The 23,034-nt window shown below is 44.3% G+C and overlaps 1 protein-coding gene across 1 annotated transcript in view; it reads right to left on the reverse strand.

The window, feature by feature from the left end:
- LOC135822632 (uncharacterized) overlaps positions 1–14,470 on the reverse strand; it is a 36,333-nt gene extending 21,863 nt beyond the window's left edge. The window contains exons 1-10 of the mRNA XM_065335440.1: positions 14,102–14,470; positions 10,826–11,024; positions 9,477–9,582; positions 8,270–8,315; positions 7,859–8,099; positions 7,140–7,404; positions 3,794–3,827; positions 3,239–3,356; positions 1,489–1,720; positions 980–1,022 (exon numbers count right to left, since the gene is read on the reverse strand). Of these exons, the coding sequence (XP_065191512.1) occupies positions 980–1,022; positions 1,489–1,720; positions 3,239–3,356; positions 3,794–3,827; positions 7,140–7,404; positions 7,859–8,099; positions 8,270–8,315; positions 9,477–9,582; positions 10,826–10,882 (1,142 nt within the window). The 5' untranslated portion in view covers positions 10,883–11,024; positions 14,102–14,470. The remainder of the gene's footprint in view (positions 1–979; positions 1,023–1,488; positions 1,721–3,238; positions 3,357–3,793; positions 3,828–7,139; positions 7,405–7,858; positions 8,100–8,269; positions 8,316–9,476; positions 9,583–10,825; positions 11,025–14,101) is intronic.
- Between the last annotated feature and the right edge of the window lie 8,564 nt (positions 14,471–23,034).

Below are 23,034 nucleotides of genomic sequence, written 5' to 3' on the forward strand. Positions count from 1 at the left end.
TAAATACAGGGGCAAAGGGAGAGAAAGAGAGAGAGAGAGAGAGGGGGGGGGGGGAGAAAGACTTGAGTGATTGATATTGAAAACATTGACGTTTCCAGGAGTGCCTTCTTCAGAGTGATAATGACCATTTCTGGTGTGTCGTCGTGTGGATAATCAAGCTCTTGTTTATCCCATTCATTGCTCATCACATACTATTAGGTGATTTCAGATGACGCCGAGGCTCTGAGCCCGTATTATTACGTGATGAGTGTACATCACGCATTGATGAGAATTTACATGACGCGTGTACGTTCAAATGTTCGTAACTTCGTCATTCCTTTCTTGATTCTCAAAATCGAAATACTTAGGAGGAGAAAACTCTCAGCTTGTGATTGCAACAATTGCCGAAGTAGTATGATCAACAATCGTTAGATTATGGCACTCAACGGACACACATATGGGCACGCGCTCAAAGACGTTTTCTACGCAATTGCGGGCACTTGACTTCCTTTTTTCTGAGCATTTTTCCGCTTGGTGCCACGACAATTTCAGTGTAATTATAGTGAACAGGGGTCTCGCAGGCGTGTTCAAAATAATTTGAGTTCCATACAGGCAAGGAGAGCTGAATAGCGGCTTAAAGAACTTTTCTTTGACTTCCACAACTGCCCTACGTCTTTGGACGAAATAAACATGGATCTAAAGCGGTCTCCAATCTCACGAAGGCTGGTGCTTCAGGACCTTTATGTGCGGCGTGTTTTCAGAAAAAACCAATAGTCCGTTTTCGCTGGTTCTTAGGGTGCCCTGCCGGTAGTACCCCGCAGCAGTCAAAGGGTCAGGCTAACTGACAGACAGACAGACAACAGACAAATGGACAATGGGACGGATGAGAAAGCCAGACAGATGAACCCCAGGCAAGTTGCATTTCATTGAGTGGATTTCTTTACACAGAAAACGGCTACGAGAATATTATCAAAACATGTTTCCATACGCTACAACTTACTCTTGCCCCTGATCAAGATTCAGTGGAAACTCTCGAGCACGTGCTAAAGGTCCAGAAGCACGATCATACACAAACATACGCAACCATTCACACGCATACACCCAAACCCACCACACAAACACACACACACGAGCGCACACACATGCACACACACACACACACACACACACACACGCACACACACGCGCACACACACAAACACACACAAACAAACATAATTCATAGTCACAAAAATAATAATGGAGTAGACTGCTAGCTGTGTGGAGATTGAGTATTTTGAAGTCACCAGGAACATAGAGTCGTCAGTAACAAGAAGCAGTACACTGTCAGGGATCACCACTACCGTTCAAAATTCAATTTACGTGGACTACCATTTTTGAGAAAGGGCGATGCCCACTGGAAAGCTCTGAGCCATTCATATCAATATTCTACACCAAGGTAAACAGAAGCTGAAGTGTTGCTTTCCAAGTCTTACTTTAAAAAATACAAGGAAAGAGTTATGAACAAACCTGGAATGGCATTGTTAGCCAAAACATTCAACTGGTATGCCAATGGACGTAGCTGAGGTATTTCTGACATCCCGCTGAGAACGGTATCAAAAGAGTCATTTCCATATATCCTCAGTTGTTCCAGCAGGTCAGCAGATGAAGCCTGAAGATCGGATCGGTTGAGAATGCCAGCTCGCAGAGCTATGTTGCGCAATGAATCCAGAGGAAGCTGTGTTTCCAACGTGTCTGTGGCCTAGAAACCAGCATTTCGAATGCAACACATGTACAGAACATAACAAACGTTAGGACCAGTGATAACGGCACCTAATAAATTGATTTGATTCCCGGTACATTTCGCAGTTTCATGCATGGTTCATACTGTTGTATCATCTGTGTCATGCCTGTCATGATTGTCTGAAGCTATTGTCTGTGTTGTGGTTGACTTCACTCTTTAGTACTATTGACTGGCCTTTCGCACAATACCTATTGACGTCTAGAGACATACTGTCTAGCCTTCCCCTCGTGCGCTTATTGATACACTATCCAGCTGTCCAGTGGCTCTCCTTCTACCGCTCTCTATCTCGCTATACTCTTCTTCACACTCTATAAGTTCGTGTCTTCTTTACAATAAAGTCAGTTCAGTGACTGACGAGTTCGAGATCACAACACATACTCCAAAAGTCGCGATTAGGGCCCTCTCTTGAATAGTGCTCTACCTCGAATAGTGCCCCAGTCTCTAAGAGCCAGGGGAAACAGCCCTCTCTTGAATAGCGACCCCCCCCCCAGGCTTGTAACCAAGTGCATGTGCAAGTTCGGTGTTCTGTTGCTAATGTCCTTGTCCATGTCATTGCACTAGTGGTTTCTGGATCAAAATCGCAGTTCTTGTTGCCATCTCCGTCGAGTTTTGATAGTTTCCAGTACATTTTAGGCTCTGTTTTTCTTTCAAGCGGCCCTCTTTGTTTTTATGCTGGATGATGTAAATGCACCAGCATTGTAACAAATGGTGCCTTCTCTTGAATAGTGCCCCATCTGTGATGAACATGGAAGAAATAGTGCCCCAGGGGCACTAATCGCGCAAGTACGGTATGCTATTCCGGGTTTGTGCAAAGCTATGAGTCACATATTCCAGCATTTCAAAAGGATCTTAGCCCGTACCATGACGTGTTTTAAGTCCTGAGTACATTGGTGAGTATTTAAAGGATGAGCGTAATGATGATCTTAGCTTCACAAATTCGTGCACGGGCTGAACACGAGACAGGTACTTCTCGCTTCACATATACTGGCATGCACAGAGATATAGACAGCAATAGCGACAACACACAAAGTGAAGGGTAGTTGGCCGCAGCCAGATGTGAATCGGATAACGAGTGAGGTATGGAAGCAAGGACTGAGAACAGAGTGTCTCAGACAGAATAGGCGTGCCAGTGGATAGCATAAATAGGCCATGATGCAGAACCACTTGGGACCGTCAGATTAATTTTCCTGGACCGAGCCAGCCGGGAAAAAACCCTCGCACCGACGGACGCATTTGTGAGGGAAAAAACCGGGGGTATATCCCAATGGCGATTAGGCATCATGTAGGCATGGCAGGCACATCACGGCAAACAGTGATAAAAAGCAATGATAATATGCACAGAAATGAAGGGTGGGAGGGCAGGGACACTGGTGAGACTCAAAACTGACTGAAGAAGTCAGGAAAAGAAGCGACAATAAAGAACACACCAGATGCCATATTTCCAACTGAAAATATTTCGCGAGAAACACAACTTACTAGTCGCCAAAGCTGAACTTCGCTTTCTGCATATGGTCTCTCATCACGGGCGATCAAACTGCTGGAAGTAGATGGTACAGCTCGACCAGCACACGAATCAGGATCCCTCAGAAGCTTCCTGATGCACGGAAGAACAGCAGACAAATATACTTTGTTGGGAGAGAGCTTCACAAACACACAGGGCCCGTGCCACACCACTAAATTACAACTGTGGAAGTGCGACTGTATCGGAAGATCTCCACACTTGAGATACGTTTACTGCAGGCGGCGAAAGGATTCAACAGAGTTCACAGTTGCATGTTCATGTGCTTCAATTTTCATCAGCAGTTACACCACTGGAAAATGCTGAAAATGTTTGAAAACCATTTTGTCCTACATATTTCAATATTTCGTTTTCTCCAGAAGACTGGGAAATAGTCAGGTTAACATCGTTGAGAGTATACATTGATCAACACTGATCGATCAATGTATGGTCAGTCCATAAAAGGATACTTTTGGTGAAAGCACTGCATCTCATTCTCACCCCCCTCCTCAAAACTGCTGACTGTCCCTTACCGTTCTTTTTCATGGAATACTTCTTTAAATCGATCTGGACGTGAAGAAGAATCAAGAAAAGACCAACAGGAATCTACACAACACACTTCCTCCACAATTTTGACAGATGCATGGGCACTACATTGCCTCGATTCGACAAAATATTTTTCACATACTACTCTATGAACACTTCCAGGCAAGCAGTGAAGCACACATCGATGCTGCAAAAAACAAGTTCACTAAATGTCCACCACACAGCGTCATCTTCAACAATGTGAAAAACTATTCATGAGAATGGAGCATCAAATAATGCAGCTGTGACACTGGCAGTTGCTGTCTCATTTGCGACGCAGTACGAGCAAAAATATCTTTTAAAAAGTCTTGGCAAAGAAATAGAAAATGTACTTCCTCAGCATCATCAAAATTGTCGCACTTTGACTAGTGACTTGTTGCTGACAACTCCATAAGCTAAGCCATTCAAAACATATTACACAGTATGATAGTCTTAAGACAAGAGTAACGTTCCAGGACAGTTGGACTGAGAGTTTTCATGCAGAGATGAAGTCCTCGTCGTCGCTGATGTCAATGGACGCAAAAATATCGTTCCGAAATATTTCAAGGAAGGTTGAAAGTTGGTCGCGCCTCATGTCACACGCTTTGACTTTCTCCACAGGACAAGAGCTGCTATGCTTGTCATCTGCTAGCTCTGGATGATTTCTACTTCACCACCAACGAAGCCTACAGTACGTTTTTTTATAATAGACTCTGAAATCCTTGAGAACGTACTCAAGGCCACTTTTGAGAAAATGTCATGCGAGTTGCGTCACGAAAATCTGCGCGCGAAATTCGAAAACCAGGTGTGACTCGTGGCATTTCGCCATTTTGTTCAGAGTGTCCTTCGAGCTAGCTCCTCGTGGCTGGAGGAATCATTTTGTTGCTGACTGCTCTGTGGCCCTATTTTGCTTTTTCTCGAGTGTCTTTTCGTTCGTGGCAACTTGTTCTCTCGACATGCCACATATAACAAAGCGCGAACGGGCCATGGTAGAATCTACATGGTGGTGTCTGTTTTACAATTTTTGCGAAGACGAGGAGAACAATGGCTGGGCATCGAATTGGTCCCGAGTATTCCATTCGTCATGCTGCTGTTGCGTGTGGCGTCAGCATTTCCACCATGAACAGATGTACCAGGGATGCTGACGGCGAAAATCAGCGTGCTGCGTTGGCCTTGTCTGTCTCCAGTGATGAAGGTAACGAGAGTGACAATCCCCAATGTGAGACTCGTGCCATAAACATGATAAAACCACTCAACCCTGACGGATTTGCTTTGGACTGTATAAGAAGTAATTTACGGATTCTATGCTGCGAAGGAGCACCCAACACTGGACAAAGTTCCTGCTCGCTGCATAGAAAGGTTCGACGATTTTCCAGACATGAGCAAAACTAGCTCTTGGAAAATGTTGCGTTCCATGGGATTCCAGTGTGGCAAGACCAGAGGTATCACACACATGATGATGGAACGGCTCGGGATTGTGTCATGGCGGCATCCCTACCTGTGAGACATACGTGGATGCCTGGATGACACGTGGGTCAATGCGCGTCACACAGTTACTAGGAGGTGGTCCGACAATGGTGACAGGAGTGTATAGGCAAGCAACCAAATGAAGCTCCATCAGGTAAAGGCAAGCGCTTTATTGTTCTGCATATACTGGTGGACGGGACGGATTCGTGAAAAACTGCGCCGATGTGTTCGTGACTGGAGACCAACGAGGCCGACGCCAACAATGATATACGTCGTCGGCTGTCCTAGCACATCTGTTCACTGTGTAATACTGTCGTCACAAGTGCAACACAAAACACGGAATTATTGGGGCCGTTTCGACGCTCGCTGGTCTTCTACTATTCGCAGATGTTGAACCAGACACAACTGTGACCTATTTGCATTGTGTGTGTGTGTGTGTGTGTGTGTTTGTGTGTTTGTAAAACCGCTCATGTATTGCTTCCTTTTAGTCTCTTTATGGGTGCTGTGTGAATTGCCCTTGTGATTTGTTGTGGTGTTTGAATTTTCACTGCATTCTTTCAGGGATCGAGGGAAGTTTCCTACATGCATGCTGGAATGTTTTGATTTATTGAGCTAATTGCAATACAGCATTTGAATTAATTCAATTATTCAGTACAGTTTGCCACAGTAAGTCGTGAAAAGCCACGACTCACTGGTTTTCTACAAAGGTTAGGTCTTAGGAGAACTGCAGACAGCAGTGCACAACTGCACAGTCATGTACATGTACATAATATGCATGCGTTGTACCGAAAAAGAAGAGAAAAAAAGAATCAAGATGAACTGTACTGGATTCGAACTCTGGCGAACACCATGCACGTGATGAGCTTTCCTGGCTAAAACTTTCGTTTTAAAATCAAAATCCACTGAAAACCGTTTAAAACCGGATTTTCAGCCAAAACCCGTCCGAATATCTAACTTTGACAATTATTATTATTCCGATTTCCAAACTTAATTTTCTTCGATCCAACACCCACACAAACGCGGCTGTGAAGAAAAAATTTCAAATTTGGAATGAGAACAAACTAAAAAATCAAAATCGACAAATGTCTGTTTTAAAAAAACGCACTGTAGTAAGAATACACGATCGTTGCGAGGTCGGTTGATTACCGTCGGCGGAATCACCTCGATCTTGAAATGAACTCTTTTTAGCCGTGGCATGCCCATATATTTTAGCTGTGTGGTCACAGCTCATGCAGGTAAGTGTACTATCACGTCCAGCGCGCCCTCCTTTTCAGCATCACTGGTATACCATGGTATGGCACCTGCGCGTGCATCACTAGCACTACGTGTAGAATCTACACAGCTCTCGCAGGTACAATCATGTACTGAGTGTCTCAGCTAGAGCGACAAATTGTATCGTTGTTGCAGGCATTTAGTTTGCTGACCCCTCGATGTTTCTCCAAGCGCTGCCACTTTCTCCATGAAGTCATTCTCACTCCAGCTAAGGTAAAAAAGTGATGAGGCTTGAGTGAATGGCCATAAGCATGAGAAATGTGCAGTTTGCAACGCCTGACTGATCTCAACGAGTCGAAATTACCATCGCAGCGACATCAGCGAAGAAATTGCGTCTAGTTCAAAAATTCCAGCTTCCAATAACAGAAAATAGAACTTTGCCGTCACCCTATACTGATGACTATCGCCTATGTCCGATTCCTTGCCTGTGGTACGAGTGCTGGTGAGTAAATACCCCGTTCTATATCAAAAGTCAAACTGCGACAATTTCGATGACGCGGAGGAAGTAGTAAACTTAGCACCACCAAAAGCAAATGTTTCAGTTACACAATCATATTGACAAATCCTTCTACGTACCAATGATGTCTTTGGCGAGGGTACGATAGGCACCACGTTCATCATACAAGGCCTGCAGTAAGCAAATGCAGGTCAGGTTACCATGTGGTCTGAGATGAGAGAGTAGTTTGTCAGCCTGATCAGGTCTCTCTCGAACCATTGACCGTGTGCTGAGCGATTCGTACTCCAACTGAGAGAACAGACCACCATTCATCTCTTGAAGGCGACGTGTAAGGACAGTGGGGTCAACAAAACTGCAGAACTGCACAGTGAACGACCTCATTACCTGTTATGAAGAAGACAGGAAAAACATGACAAGAAAAGCACAAAGTGTGTAAGAAACGAGACAACTTACTAAATCCAAATGAGGAACATGTTATTCAACATATTGAGATCGAGTGTTAATCGAGAAAGGTTTGAAGAGTCTAGTCTAATACAGCATGAGCACATGAATTACACGTGATCTAGTAGAACTCTACACAGAATATACTGTCGCGGACATGGAAATCCAGTCGATTGACCGGGGCCTGCGTCCTCAGCGCGTAGAGAACGTAAATCGTTGCATGCAATGCTAGTGCACAATCATGTTGATCGGATACGATGCGACCAGCAGCATGCAGCACATAACACGTGCTACGGCTGCATGGCCAGCGCCCTGGGGCCGCTAGACGTGCGACCGGATTTCCATGTCCACAACAGTAGCATGATTAGCTCTTTCTTAAACAGACATGCACACATACCTCCTTCCACAGATCAATCTCTATCCCCGTGCTGGCGCACTGCTCAGTGACAATCTCCCGCACGTTGATGTCAGATGGGCTGCGGGTGATGTCGCTGCTAGTAGTAGCCAAAGTGTATGGCCGGGACGCGGACGCACTTTGCGCTGTGCTTATCAGTGCCCGCTCAAGATTATCCAGCTCCACGCTAGACTCCGCTGCTTCTGCATACGTCCCGTGAACAATAGTCACCTGTGTGCTTGTTCTGAATGGAGCAACATGTTTTGAAAAATCATACAACCGAGATGCTGAGCATTAAATTGAGTATTTCCAAACGAGAGATGAGCAATACATTCTGGAGGATCCTGTAGAACAAAGGTTTGTTTTAGATGACACACACACACACACATACAAACAGAAATACAGAATACTTACTCGGCCATGCTGCCTTTGAAGAGAGATAGGTTGTCAGCAGTCATGTCTGTACGGATCAAAAGATTGAGAAAATATAGGTTTGATACAATGATACAGCCACAGGGAAAACTGAGGGCCACATCTAACACAGGGCATGCGGAAGCAGCTTTTGACTAGTCCAGCCATACCAACAAAAGTCTTTCATACTTTGTGTGTAAATAATGACATCACATGCCATATCTACGGCCATTCCCAACAAAATGTATGTGATTCGGAGTTAGGGACATTTCAAAGTTACGGGCAGTACCCGGTCCCGAACCGCCCGGATAAACGAGGCGGGAGAGTATTTACCGGATTGCACGTCACACTGGATTAGGTTGCACTCACAGTTTCAGGTCTGAGCCATAAGTAGGAAATCATGCTCGATTGAAAGTCACAGCCCTTCTTTGACCTTAGAGGTTACCGTATTATCTCTAATATAAGCACGGTCCTTTATTTTTTCAATGTACCTCCGCCCCGTGCTATTAATGGAGACGGTCCTTTATTGGAGACTGTTCCATTATTATTTCAACCTCATTTCAGAGGCATGTTGCCATGCCAAATTCATGTCAGAGACACATATTTCAGGTTTTTTTTCGCCGGTACAGATAATGAATTTACACAGTGTGCTTATAATGGAGACTGAGCACTTTATTTTTTGAATGCCGCCCCAAGGTGTTCTATTATTGGAGACGTGCTATTATTGGAGACTGTGCTTATTATATATATTAGAGATAATACGGTAAATGGAAAAAGTTGTGACTCATACTCAGGGAAATACAATAGTATGGAGAAGCTAAGAATGAGTGGGAGTTTCCCAGCACAATACACATACATCTCTATTAGTCTTATCCGGAACTCGAAATAACGGTCACCTCGATCTACTGTGCACCCAGAGTTTTAGTTGAAATATTACTACTCTTTTGCCAACTTTGTGGAAATAGAGACGTCATATGCCATATGTCTGGTCCTTCCTCATTGAAACGTATGTGATTCAGAACAATTGGCACAATTTGATGCCAGGGGCAGTGCCCAGTCCCGAACCACCCGGATAAGCGTGATAATTATGAGTGCATTCCATACTATTCACCAATAAGAAAATCCATAACCTGTCGATGGAGACATTAAGCCGGTGAGCCGGAAGATGAATGCATGCACGTTTGAAAATTACGGATGACGGCTTGCTCACCAGACACAGGGCAAGTAGCAGCTGAGGCTTCAGGGTCTTGGTCGGGCAATGACGTCATACGAAAACTATCGTCATGTACTCTTCCTTCAGAGGTTTGATGTGGGGACTGTGAACAATGGAGAAAAATCAAACGCAAACAAGTCCAACGGGTCGATGAGTACCTTCATTCTTAAAAGGTATTACAGCAACATGAAGTTGGCGGTGAATCAAGTACTCTTTTAAAATGACTTCAGCAGTATGGGAGTGCAGGTTCACGCAACGTGGTGCTTTAATTAGTTAGCACTGAGTACAAAAGCGCTTTCAGGGCTAATCATGGTTTGTTTGGTTGCTTTAGGTTGTTGCCTCAACAGCACAATGTACAACTTGAAAGAGGTTCGAACAGCACACAAACTAACATGAGGAATGCTGCATGTTCTCTTTCATAGCATTCCCTTCGAAACGCAATAGTTCATCCAATAGCAGTCAGGCTTACGAGACTGACGTACTGATGTGCTCCCTCGCTGCACTGAGGACGCAGCAGGCTTTCTAAAAAAAACTCAGGATCGACTCGTTTCACCGCCAATGATTCTTGAGGAACTCAATGTGATGCCAGCTGTATTCTCCGAAATCCTTTTGTGTCGCGAAAACGCCGGCTGCAGTGAGCTAGCAATCGAGCCAATCAGCTGATACCATTGAGTGTGATCACACTCTGGCTACGGAATTAGCACAAGACAGGTCTGTATTTTCAACACCTATTTAATGCTCTCTGCTGATACAGTATATACGTTGAAGAACTGCAAAGAGAAATTTCAAGATTACGTTACCATTGATGGTCTGTGCTGTACTGGCATCACCATCACTGAGTTGCTACTCACAATACGGTGATGCTGGTCACATGACTACTAGTACATGTATTATACTTCCGCAAATGCATATTCTGTCACTCACGTTCCCATGCATTTCCTGTACCAGTCGATGTGCATGCCTGCATGTGGTACTTGTGGTTCTCTGGTTCACTTTCTTCAACGATTACTACCTGTACAGCCATGGTTACACTATTTCCTTGGAGTATACGAGCTGGATATGCAAACAAGCAAAGTTTCTGTGTGTGCGTGTGTAAGGGGGGGGGGGGGGCGTGATCCGCGAACGAGCTTAGTTTCTCTGTATGTGCGTGTGTTGGGGGGGGGGGGGGGGCTGGGGTGGATGTGTGACAGAGACGAATTTCTTTGTGCGTGTGTTTGTTTGTGCAAACGAGATGAGTTTCCGTGTCCGTGCTGTCTGAGGGGTGGGGGTTGATGAGTAAACAAGGTGAGTTTCTGCCGACCGAGCTAAACGAGTTGCTCGGTCATTTTTTCAACATCATTGCTTACCTCCTCTTCTTTCCTCCTCCGCTTTCTGTGATTGCCTCCGTAACTTGGAGTCGCCATGCTTTCCTCGCATCCGTTGGACCGTTCGTAAGGTGAGACGCAGCTTCTGCCGTCTCAATCTAATGACACTGCGATACTTTCCTGTGCCAAGGGAATTCGAATTTTGCTGAAAAGGAGATTGAGAGTGCCAAGTTTTATCCACCTATAAGATCACATCAAAAGTGGTAAGTACATATTAGTGACAGCTACAGTCTGACCTCGCATAACCGCACACCTTCGTTTTCCAAAAAATACCCGTATTGGCGAGGGAACCGGATATCGTATTTCCTCGATTAATAGACCCGGTCTTTTGATTTTTGAAGAGGGTTGGACCCCCGGTCTCTTATTTTGGGCATGGTCTATTATTTGAGCACGGCCCACTATTCTCATCGGCACATCGCTGGAAATGGTGGATTTTCAACACGTCATAATAGAAGTTCTATATTATGACGTGTTAAAAATCCACCATTTCCAGCGATGTGCCGATGAAAATATAGTGGACCGTGCTCATATAATGAAAGAAAGCACTAGCCACTACAAAAATTGTAGTTGCGCAACCTAAAATCACGTCCTTTTTTGATCCACCACGTGTTTTCTTAGTGCGCATGCGCAAAACGATGAACTCAAATAAGAGACCGGGTCTCTTATTCGGGCATGGTCTAATATTTTTCCGTGAGGCCTCTCGGAGGGTCTACTATTGGAGCATGGTCTATTATTCGAGCATGGTCCATTAATCGAGGAAATACGGTAATCGAACAACCATACCGTATGTATGGCATATGCTGTAAATCGGTTACCAACGATTTTCTTCCGGATGGCGAGGGATCCGGATAAAAGAGGACCGGATAAGTGAGGTCTGACTGCACTTCAAAGTACATAAATGTTGAAAGTTGGGAACATAATCATACTCATTATTCATTTACAATAACACTGGGATCACTTTTCTACAGTGCTGATCAATGAAATCTGATGAGGCGAGTCAATGTCACGCTGCGGGCTGAGCAGACCCAGACATGCGAACACTGGGGTGTGAAGTGGTGCAGGGTGAAAACTTGATTCAGGTGATTGGATTTCATTCAGCAGCAATGTACAAGCACAATCATCAAAGTAGTAAGATTTCTGTTGAGATTTTCTCTGCGCTGAACAAGGAAGTATTTTTTCAACGTGGTCACCTAGAATTGATCATGGTATTATTTTTATATTGAACCAAAAAAATGGAAGAAGACGGTCAACAATTTGACAATTTCCCATTGCCGAAATGCAATTTGAAAAATCAATTTGTGGTTGGCAATCACCCACTTGGCAGGTGTTTCCACCGAGTCTTGAGATGTTGTAATAAATATATATAAATATATATAAATTTGTGTCGTACCAAATCATCACCTCCTGCCAGAGGTAATAATTCGTCCTCTTCCAATACCGCAACTGTGGCCACAGTCAGAATGTATCGACCATCAAAGCAACAACAAGGCATTGTTAACGATAACTGAGTGTGCCATGGAACGAGCACCTCAGACCCTGGAATTTAATGGTAGATGATCTCTACTCAAAATTGTTACCGTCAACTATCATGCTTCTATAAGGGATCTCAAATAATTGCCCAGGCATTGCTCTAACTACTTACTAGACACAACACTGCAAAAATACCTCTGTCAAAAATCGTTATCCATGACAGAGTAATGCCTGGTTAATAACTGTATTACCACATTTGCCAGGGTGCTTAGACTCCGAATGCTGGACGCGTATCTACCAGCGCTACAACGCTACAGCTCTTCATGAATATATTCTACGTGTGATGTCATTCAACTCCTTTCCACGCAGTTCAACCCATCATTGCGCTAGCGCAAAGCTCTTAACTTATAAGTTCAGAGTGAACGACAAACTACTAGGCTTTTGTAACACGGAAAAAATGTGGACACAAGTTATGCGGTCGAGTCCGTCAACTTAACCATATTGTGCACGTCTGACTGTTCAAATCTGGTCTATTTGGTGGACTTGAGTCACTTGATCGCATAACTTGTGCCCACATTTTTTCCATGTTACAATGTTTTCCTTGGCTCACCATCTGAGTTCTTAATACTAGGCTTTTGTTAGAAATTCAGTCGTGCTTCTCGAAAACTTTTAACCAATGGTAACGTCTAGTATGTGCCGGTACCCATCGGTTGCCAAGAAATTCAACGTCTGACTTGCGGCTTATACTTCGAATGTCAACAAAAATCCGAATTTTGGGTCCGGAAATGGGAGTGCAGCTTAGACCGTGGTGCGGCTAACACACAGGAAAGTATGATACATCTCTCAATGCAATACATTCAACTTCCAAAGATGCTTTCCTCAACATTGCGTGCTGCCCTACATAAACTGCCTTTTTGGGACGTGCAGCGTGAAGGTTCAAATAATTTTTTGATATAAACTGCTTTGCACGATATGAAAATTCGAGTCTCTCAAACATTATGATGCTTGTAACCTTTCTCCCACGACTATTTTTATGTCCATATTCGGGTAATCGTGTAGTTTAAGGTCCCAAATTATTTCGCACTTTCCCAGTGTTCTATGTACTTTCTGTGTACGTGAGAGCGTGTCAACCCCAGAAATTTGCAAATCGAGATCAAAAACCCAGTAGCTGTTGATATGGATTTTTTTCATCAGAACCGATCAGACAGGGTACTACTGCTGATGAATGCTGCGGAGCAGGGAGGCGAACTTTGAAGGTGTTTCGTTCCTCTCGAACTCTTTGCCTCCACACGAACTCGCAGAGGTACTGAGGTTGGAAACAACTCGCGAGACGTGCCGAAGTTGCGTTTGAGCTGGCGCTTCACACGCATCCACATATTCTCGACATTGTTGGTATGGACGACACACACACAGTGGTCGTCATGTACGATTACATCGTGGAGGTATAATTATACCGTCGCCAATGTTTCCAAGTTGGCCGTACGCGGCCCAGCCATTACCACAAAGTCAAAGGAAACAACTCTAAGGACACACAACTTCGAAACACACTCAAGCACGCTCTCAAGTACACAGAACACTGGGAAAGTGCGAAATAATTAATATTTTAGGTCCCTAAACTACACACAGATTACCCATATTCGTCTCTTCTCCTTTCCTTATCTCTCTTTCCTGCCGTGTTCGGCTAAGTATCAGCCTTTTTTCTGATCATCCTGGCATTGGCAGTCTCTTCCATGTAGATCTACCATGCAAACAACCTAAAAACGACAGAAATCGAGGCTACTTCCTTACCGTAAGCTCGGCCCAGCAGATTTGGAGCGTGGTTGAGTTTTCAGTCGACTGCTAGTAGCGGCGGTAGTTCTCACCAGAGTCACTCGCTGTTGTTTGCTGCTCCAGAGCCAAGTACAAGCCCATAAAGTGCTTGCGCCGATCCGAAATGCAATGGACCACACTGGGCTTTTTCCGGCCCCTAAGGTTCGTGCTAGATATTGTAGAGGCAGGAACAACAAATACTTCGCTTTCCTACGACACAATTAAACTAGTGGATAGCAGTAAACCATCACATAGCTAGCCTACATTGAAACACGAACACCAAAGAAATCGAAATGTTGCTAACGACGGAGGATAGGCGCAGTACGTCGGAGCAGTACTGCATCGTAGTCCACAGACACAGGCACAGGCACAGCCACAGGCACAGGCTCAGTCTGAGCTCCATGATTTTGGACTCCATGTACCAGATGTACCATTGTGTACTACCGTACTGGCAATATATGTTGCCGCGTAACGCGTAACGCAGGGGGGTGCGGCGTAACGCGCGACCAGGCTAGTGCGACAAATTTTCGTTGAGTTCGTAACGCGCGTCCGGCGGGGTGCGGCGATCTTTTCATTGCAGTTTGCACTGCAAAAAAAAGGCTGAAAACTGTGAAAGCACGTGTACCGCGTGGTGAAAAGTAGTTTTGGAGGAAGCGCTCTTCCCCTATGTCACTTTCCTTTTGATGATCTTTTTGTGAACAGATCACTCTGATAGTTAAAATATACAGTCTTCTATTAATATCGTTGTCGCCCTTTGCCGTCGGGTTTGTAACAGTTTGATAGTAACTGAATTTCTGTGCCTTCAATGTGGATGAAAAGAAAAAATGATGCGGCAAAAGCAAAAAAATGAGGCGGCAATAGCAAAAAGTGATACGGCAATAGCAAAAAAAGGACTGCGGCAATATAGAAACCTGTGTAACGGCTCCTGTGCGGCTTTGCATGTAACGCCCTGCGTGCGGCAAACATGTGCCAATGTAACGCTTCATGGCCTCACTGCGGCAACATATATTGCCAGTACGGTAGTAGATCTACATGATCAGATGTAGTAGAATCTACATGACTGCATGCATTGCCGGTCCGGCGTCGGCAGCTAGCGCCAAAAACAAACGGTCGCGCCCTACATGTAGGGCGTGACCGTTTCTTTTTTGGCGCTACACTACCGACTACACTACCTAGCTACACTACCATGACTACCGGTACCGACTGCACTCCTAGCTAGCGCACGCTAGCCGGAGTTCTACGTGTCCATGTACATGTACATGTACATGTACATAATACACACATGACTTGTACATGTACATGACATTGTACGAAAAGGGTCATGTACTGTACTACTACTGAGTACTAGTATAGTACAGTCAGGATCGCTGGCTTATTATTATTATTATTATTATTTTTTCTTATTTTGTTAGGGATTTCCCAACAGGCAATGTTGCCTTTTTACTGGGAACCCTAAATGAGACTTTGTGTGAGCGCGAAACAAAGCAGGCGACTCGGCCAGGCGACAAGATGGAGGCAGCGCATTCCATCTGTCGGCACCAAGATACGCAATGGAATGGAAACCATACCGGGAGTAGCAGGCTTGAAAGTGCTAGTCACAGCATAGCAACAATTTCAAAAATTCAAAAACTGGATCCGCTTGGATCCAGTTTTTGTATGGATCCAAGCACATTTCAAGCGGTCTTACCCACAGCATGGTGATGTAACCAGTGAAACTGACTGATTTGGCTTTTGTTGGCGGGGTTACCATGGTTACAACTGGTGGCGAAATAAAAGTCACACCTGCATGCGACATGAGTGGGTTGCTATGCACCCACATACTTAGGCAATAGCAAAGTCACACCTTAGTGGATCCAAAAATAGAAATCTGATGTCAACTTACTACTCCCTGGCCGTTTTGACGTCATCACTTTCAAGCCCTTATGCGTTGGTGTTTGATTTTGAGCATTTTATCACTATAGTATAAGCGATATTATTACTATGACCGATACTAGACTGCATGCAATGTATGCGAGTGGGGTGTCAAACGACTCAGCGCGCCGTACACAATCTGCACATACGCACTACATACATGTACAATGTCATGTAGCTGGCTGTAGCTCCTGATACAGAAAATCAGCATTTCCTCATGATGGAGGCATATTTTGGCAACTTGTACGAGCAAAACTCACCAAACAACACTCACTGGACAAGTTCTTCACGAAGAAGTAACACCCTGTTGAACTGTTCTCCTCTGACATCGCTTGATTTTACATCAATCATTATAACCGATGCGAAAATAATGTAATAAAGGTCATTTGAAATATGAATTTGATCACTATAGGCGATATATTACTATAGACGATTATTACTATACGCGATAACTGTGTATACTTAGTTATGGCAAATGAAAATGAATTTGAGAAATTGATCACTATATCCGGTATTATATTACTATACCCGCCAACCTTATAGGCGATACGGACTGTACTAGTGATGTAGATCTACCGACTGTAAAAACAGTCTATGGCAGTATGGATAATCTATGGTCCATGACCCATGAGTATGGCCTAGGCTATGGTATGGGCCTCTCGAATGATACTTTGTCAGTTTGTGAGCATGTGTTTGTCACTTCATTGCCAAGCTACGGCATTATCATGGCAACTGAAGAATGGCTGTGACGTGAGGTGCTGTGTTGACTGTTGTGTGGTGAGTGAGTGGACGGAGTGAATGCCTCAGGCCAGGGGCCTCTCGCGTAACTACTTCAAGTACTTGCCGTGCTACAGTAGAGTAGGGTCTAGCGGATAATGCCGGCATTATTATTGTATATTCGGCATTATACGACTATCCGAGCATGAGAGCATTATGAAGCATTAGAAAAGGAACAAAACGAGCATTATGTGAGGTTTGAGCGGCATAACGGGTTTCATAGTGGATAATATCGGGAAATCTCAGGTTTTGGCAACAATCGGCTACAATTATGATCATGAGATGTTGTCTGATGATTGGTTTTTGCCATGAAACTCTGAGTAACAACGAAACAGCCCTATTTTACTCCATTTGTGTACCTCTTGCGTACTACGCTCCGCCCATTCCGGGCATTTGAGCACTATGCATTGTACCGTACCGGTGCACGACTTTGTGATTGTGTAGACACGTAACACCTTTAGCACTAACAGCGCTACGTAACTATAATATTTCCGTCCTGATGGTTCGTGGGAGTCGCCGTGCATTCCGTGCACCTGGTCTGGCGGCGGATGTGGATGCTGTTTCTGTGGAGGCCCGCATTCCCGCCACTACGTGACGCTAAGTCCTCCTGGGGTTTGCCGCTCTCCGGTCCTCTTTCATCCCGTTCTCCCCTCTTTTTTGGGGATTCTTTGTACTTCGTCTTTCTTGTTTTTTTTGTTCCTTTGTTTTTTGTAGGACAGATTTTTGGTGTACTGATTTCGGTCGTTGTTGTGTCTGACTCTATTCCCAATATCTAATTCTGTGGTTGGTTTTCCAACTCATTGGGTTTTGTAGTTTCCATCATGAGTTTGATTCCATCGTGAGTTTGATTCCATCGTGAGTTTTGATTCTATTAATTTTGCTATTTTTCGTTCCATTTTTGAGCTCATATTTTATTTTCCTGATTTCTTCTCCAGTGTACATGTATGTTGTATTGCATTTTAATACATTGTGTTAATTTTTGCCCGTAAAAGAGGCTTGCACTCCATAAAAAAATAAAAATAAATAATAATAATAATTTGAAACTCGGATGTTGAGCCATAAATAAATGTAAAAGAGAAAAGGACATATGGATACGAGTTTAGAGTAACTCTCCATCACTGTAACATGATACTATATACAGTCAGAAAGTGCAATAACTAGGCACAAAACTGACAGAGTACTGAGACATTCGACGTCCTGACACCTAACTTTAACACATCTCCGTAGCGCTAACCGACAGCCTTCCAACTTGGAAGGTTCAAGGTTATGGAAAGACCAAAGAGGGGAAGGCAAGCGCAACGAAAACGAGCAAAAGCTACAGTCCGAACGGAACAAAGAATGTCGATTTTATTTATGGCTCAACATCCGAGTTTCAAATTGCACACCTGATGAGCCGTCACGAACCATACGGCGAAACGTACGTCGTGTGAAACAACTTGTTTTGTAGTTAACTAGTCCATCACAATGTCATGCATGAGGAGTACTGTAGGAGTTTGGCTTTCGGCTTGTACAATTCGTTTTCGCAAAGCTTCCCTTTCTTTACATACATGTATCTTTGATATTTATGACCCACCCAAGTTGGGTGGTGTGCTGCTTTGCTGCTTCGAATTGTAGTTAGACCGCTTTGTCAAATATCGTACTGGTCTCGTCATCGTCCAGTAACAATCGACATTCTTTGTTCCGTTCGGACTGTAGCTTTTGCTCGTTTTCGTTGCGCTTGCCTTCCCCTCTTTGGTCTTTCCATAACCTTGAACCTTCCAAGTTGGAAGGCTGTCGGTTAGCGCTACGGAGATGTGTTAAAGTTAGGTGTCAGGACGTCGAATGTCTCAGTACTCTGTCAGTTTTGTGCCTAGTTATTGCACTTTCTGACTGTATATAGTATCATGTTACAGTGATGGAGAGTTACTCTAAACTCGTATCCATATGTCCTTTTCTCTTTTACATAAAAATAATAATAATAATATTATTATGTATTGCTACATAAAAACGTTATGATTGTAGCGAGGTGGTCAGGTAAATATACAAGCCATTAATTTTGTGAAGCATGCCCAACCGAGGCCGAGGCAGTTCAAGTGACACAAATCCGGAGAAATTATTTACGTGGTTTCTTTTAATTTTAGAATAATGGAGAGCTACGGAGGAGACATACGCGAAGTGAATATCAAACAGATAGAAGAGATTTCTAGTTGTGCCAGAGGCTCTGGCGATAGCATCTCTAGCGATACTGAAGTAGACACTGATGCATTGCTAAATTTGGACGAGAATGAAGGAGCGGCTATAAACAGAAATACATGTAGCTCCTTTCAAAAGAACTGCCTTTGCCGAGTCCAGCTCAGGAGGCTCGAAAAGAACTAGAATTTCTCATGGACTCAGTACCAAGTCGATTGCTCAGCAGCGCCTGTCTTACTTTCCTGATGAAGCACGTACAGTTAGTTGTGGACGGTAGTAATGCCAGGCCTACAGTCAAAATGCTATCAGAAAGGAAGAGTATTGTGGCAAGCCAGACGTCTACACACCATCTCAAGGAGAAGATGAGAGCACAAGCAAAGGATGTAGAGTGGCAAAATAACTTCTGACCACGTGTTTTCAGGATTTCCGCAAATGGGAGGGGTCTCCATCTGAGATCGGATCTCAGAAGCTGGCTTCACGGCTGGTGTTTCAGATGAAGACATTATTCACAGAGTGGACGCAGTGACAGCTTGTCTGCAGGCAGGAATACTATTTGCCAAGATTAACTTCATCCCAACAATGAATGACTACCTGCAATAATGGTTCCATCTCTCACTACATGGATAATCAGGGGAAAGACTTGATACACCGACTATTCTGCCACAACCCTGCATCAAAGTTGGAATGGAGAGCAATCAATGGAGAAGCAATCATGTCTTATAGTGCTAAGAAGTGGTGGAGCTCGTGAGAGACAAGGTGGCAGCTTCAGATGCAGATCGACGATATGCATAATTTCCTGGAAGTTTGACAATGTGCAGACTTTCTTCCATTTTTGTCCCAAACCAAGAGCATTACATCCCTTGCTGAAGCATTATAATCAGCATTATAAGGCAATTTTTGGAGCATTATGGTTAGCATTATACGAACATTTTCGGAGCATTATCCGCTGGACCCTACTCATGGCGGGCAATTCCTCGAATTCTGCTCTATTTCTTTATCCACATACCAAACATGCATGAAAATTACCAGAAAAAGTACCGAATTCTCCCAATTTTTCTGCCGGCAGAATCCGCCGGACCCTAATGTAGAGGCATTTGATCAGGGAGTACTGTACTCTACGACTCTCTGGCCATGAGATGCTGAAAATCGCGAATTATGCTAGTTTCTCCAAAATATGCCTCATTATGCCGGGCAATGCCTCCCTCTGCGAACACCCTCATTATGCTAGTTTTAATGCTAGCATTACCCGCTAGGGTCCGGCTGATTCTGCCAGCAGAAAAATTGGCAGAATTCGGTACTTTTTCTGGTAAGTTTCATGCATGTTTGGTATATGGATAAAACATTGGAGCAGAATTCGAGGAATTGCCCGCCATAAGGTTTGTATGGTTCTGCCAATTTCACTGCTTTTCGAGCAGAATCTGCCACCTTTTCGAGCAGAATCCGCCGGTCCCTATAACCCGCTGATGCCTAGTGCGAGGAGATATTAATTGACACGTGCATGACTGTACTATGACGACTCGGAGAGAAAAAATAGGTTAACTATTTTACCGCTACAGCGGTATGCCAAAACATCACACGAAAGACTGGTATAGAGATACACGATATGCGTAGCCTGTACTAGGCTGTAGGCAGTGTAGCTCAGTGATGCCATTCAGTCATCCAAAGCGAGAATCATACCCCTAGACCAACAAGCCATGCTGAATTAATTTATGAGCCAACAACAAACCCACTGATCATTCACCATACGTATAGCAACTGAGCTTTCTGCCTTTCCCAGACTGAAATTTGTCCAACCCTAAACCAGAGCTCAGATGGTGTGCATTATGGAACTATGGTGAGCCAAGGAAAAATTGTAACATTCAAAAATGTGGTCACAAGTTACATGTATGCGATCGAGCCCACGTCCACGTCTGACCGTTCAAAATTTGGTTTTGTTGGTGGATTCGATCGCATACATGTACATGTACATGTAGCTTGTAGCTTGTGCCCACATTCTTCCATGCTGCAATCTAAACCAGAGTATTTCGAATACTTTGCAACTGTCCACGAAGTCAAGACTTGAGATTAGGCACCGGCGGATTATGCCGGCATAATTATTAGCATAATTTGGAGGTTGAAAATTTGGAGCATAATTTGGCATCCTTTCGGAGGTAGGAGCATAACTACATGGTTGTACCACAATTCCAGTATGTAAGCTACACAATTGTGTACAATGCAACTGATCAGTGCTGGTGGTCTGCGTGGTAAAGGGTTCGGAGTATACTAGTAGCCCTTTTCCAAAGATGCTGGCCACTTTTTTCGCAACTTTCCGTTGTTTTGCAAGAAATCGCAACTTTCTTCATTTTCACGAACTACTTCGAAACGTCGTCGCCATGCCAACCCATGCTGCGCATTTCTAAAGCTTCCATATAAGTCAGATAAAGTACATCAAGCAGTGAATAAAGCAATCAGAAAGTATAAAATTCCGGTTAGAGTCGTATATGAGCACACTGGTAGCCTGAGGCGCACATTGTGTCGCTCCGCCCTCGTTCCTCCTCTATGTGTCAAGGCTGCAAATCCGCTACAACCGGAAAAGAGAGGTCGCCCAAAGGGACCGTGTATCTAGTGTATATCCGGGGGACAGGATGTATGTATGCAGAAGAATGTTGTATATCAGCTGAAGTGCAAAGAATGTCCGGAACAATATGTTGGTGAGACTGGCCGCTTTCTGGAAACTCGCCTGGAAGAACATAATGGTGAGGCAAGACGCCAGGAACTCGACAAGCCATGGAGCCAACATTTTCGTACCACTCACCCTGGATGTAAGCTTAACTATGGGCAAAGTGCATTCCCTGCAGTTGAAGTAATAGGAAGAGAGCCTGATCGAGCTCGTCGCAAACTGCGCGAGGCGATTGAGATCCGTGATGCCAAGCCCCATGTGAACATAAGCACCGGATGGGATTTGTTGTGAATTTTCTCAGCTTCTCCTGCTGCTACTTCAATATCACTGAATAATTATAATATGAGGCGGGTCACTCAAATCCATTCTGTTCCTGATGCCTCGTCGCGTCCCTGGTGGTAACAGTTTGGCATGGAAGTTTAACCTCATAGTGCATTGACTCATGGGGCTCCGTGCTCCCCTCCTGTGCTAGAATTAACACCATAATTATTTGGCATGTACCCTCACTTCGTAGAGGACAACGGCGCGCTCTTCTTCTCCGTGATGTGCACAGTTGCACCTTCTCTCCCCCCCCCTCTGTATAGAGATGACATAACTCGCATCATTATATTTTTTGGCGCTACACTCTGCGTAACGCCATTCACAGAGCACAATGCGCGCTACCTTCTGCTGCTTCTCCTCTGTGATGTGCTAGTTGCGCCTTTTCTCTCTCTCTCTGTCCCCCCCCCCCTTCTGCATACTAGGTGGCATAATTCGCATCTTTTTTGGCGCTACACTCTGCGTATATACTGCTCTTGTGTGGCTTCCACGGTATTCATTGTTATTACCTGACGATGGCCAAGTGCCGAAACGTTGTAAAAATAACGGAACTGGTTCGGATGTGATATGCAGCGCTATGGGAATGGGTGTGTCCACCCGAATTCTTTTCACAGATGAAGCTGCAGGAAGCCTCAGCCCTTCTTCATACTTCGAAACGTTTCCGAAAAGGTGTGCAGAGAAACGCGCTGGATCGAGACCATCGACTGTCATAACACAGTCGTAAGTGACAGTACGTCCTCCCAGTCCGCCTTAATTATTTCCACGGCATACAACAACAACTTTAACTGTACATCAATTATAACTTTACTTGCATGTACATGTCCATGGGTTTCAAGGTACCAATGAAGATTTCGAACTCAGTCAGCAACTTGGTCTGTACGGACATGATCCTACTGACTTCCCAAAAGCTTCTTTTACGGGCAACAAAACACAATTTGCCAAGATGAAGGATGTTAACACAAATGAAGAGAATACACGTAATTGTATAGAGAAAAATTGTATTGAGAAAAAAGAACTTCAATAAGCCAACCTCTACAATCAGCACTACGGAACTACCGACACTACCGACTACTCTCCT

Source organism: Sycon ciliatum, chromosome 8 (assembly GCF_964019385.1).
Source record: "Sycon ciliatum chromosome 8, ocSycCili1.1, whole genome shotgun sequence".
In the NCBI taxonomy this organism is placed as follows: domain Eukaryota; kingdom Metazoa; phylum Porifera; class Calcarea; order Leucosolenida; family Sycettidae; genus Sycon; species Sycon ciliatum.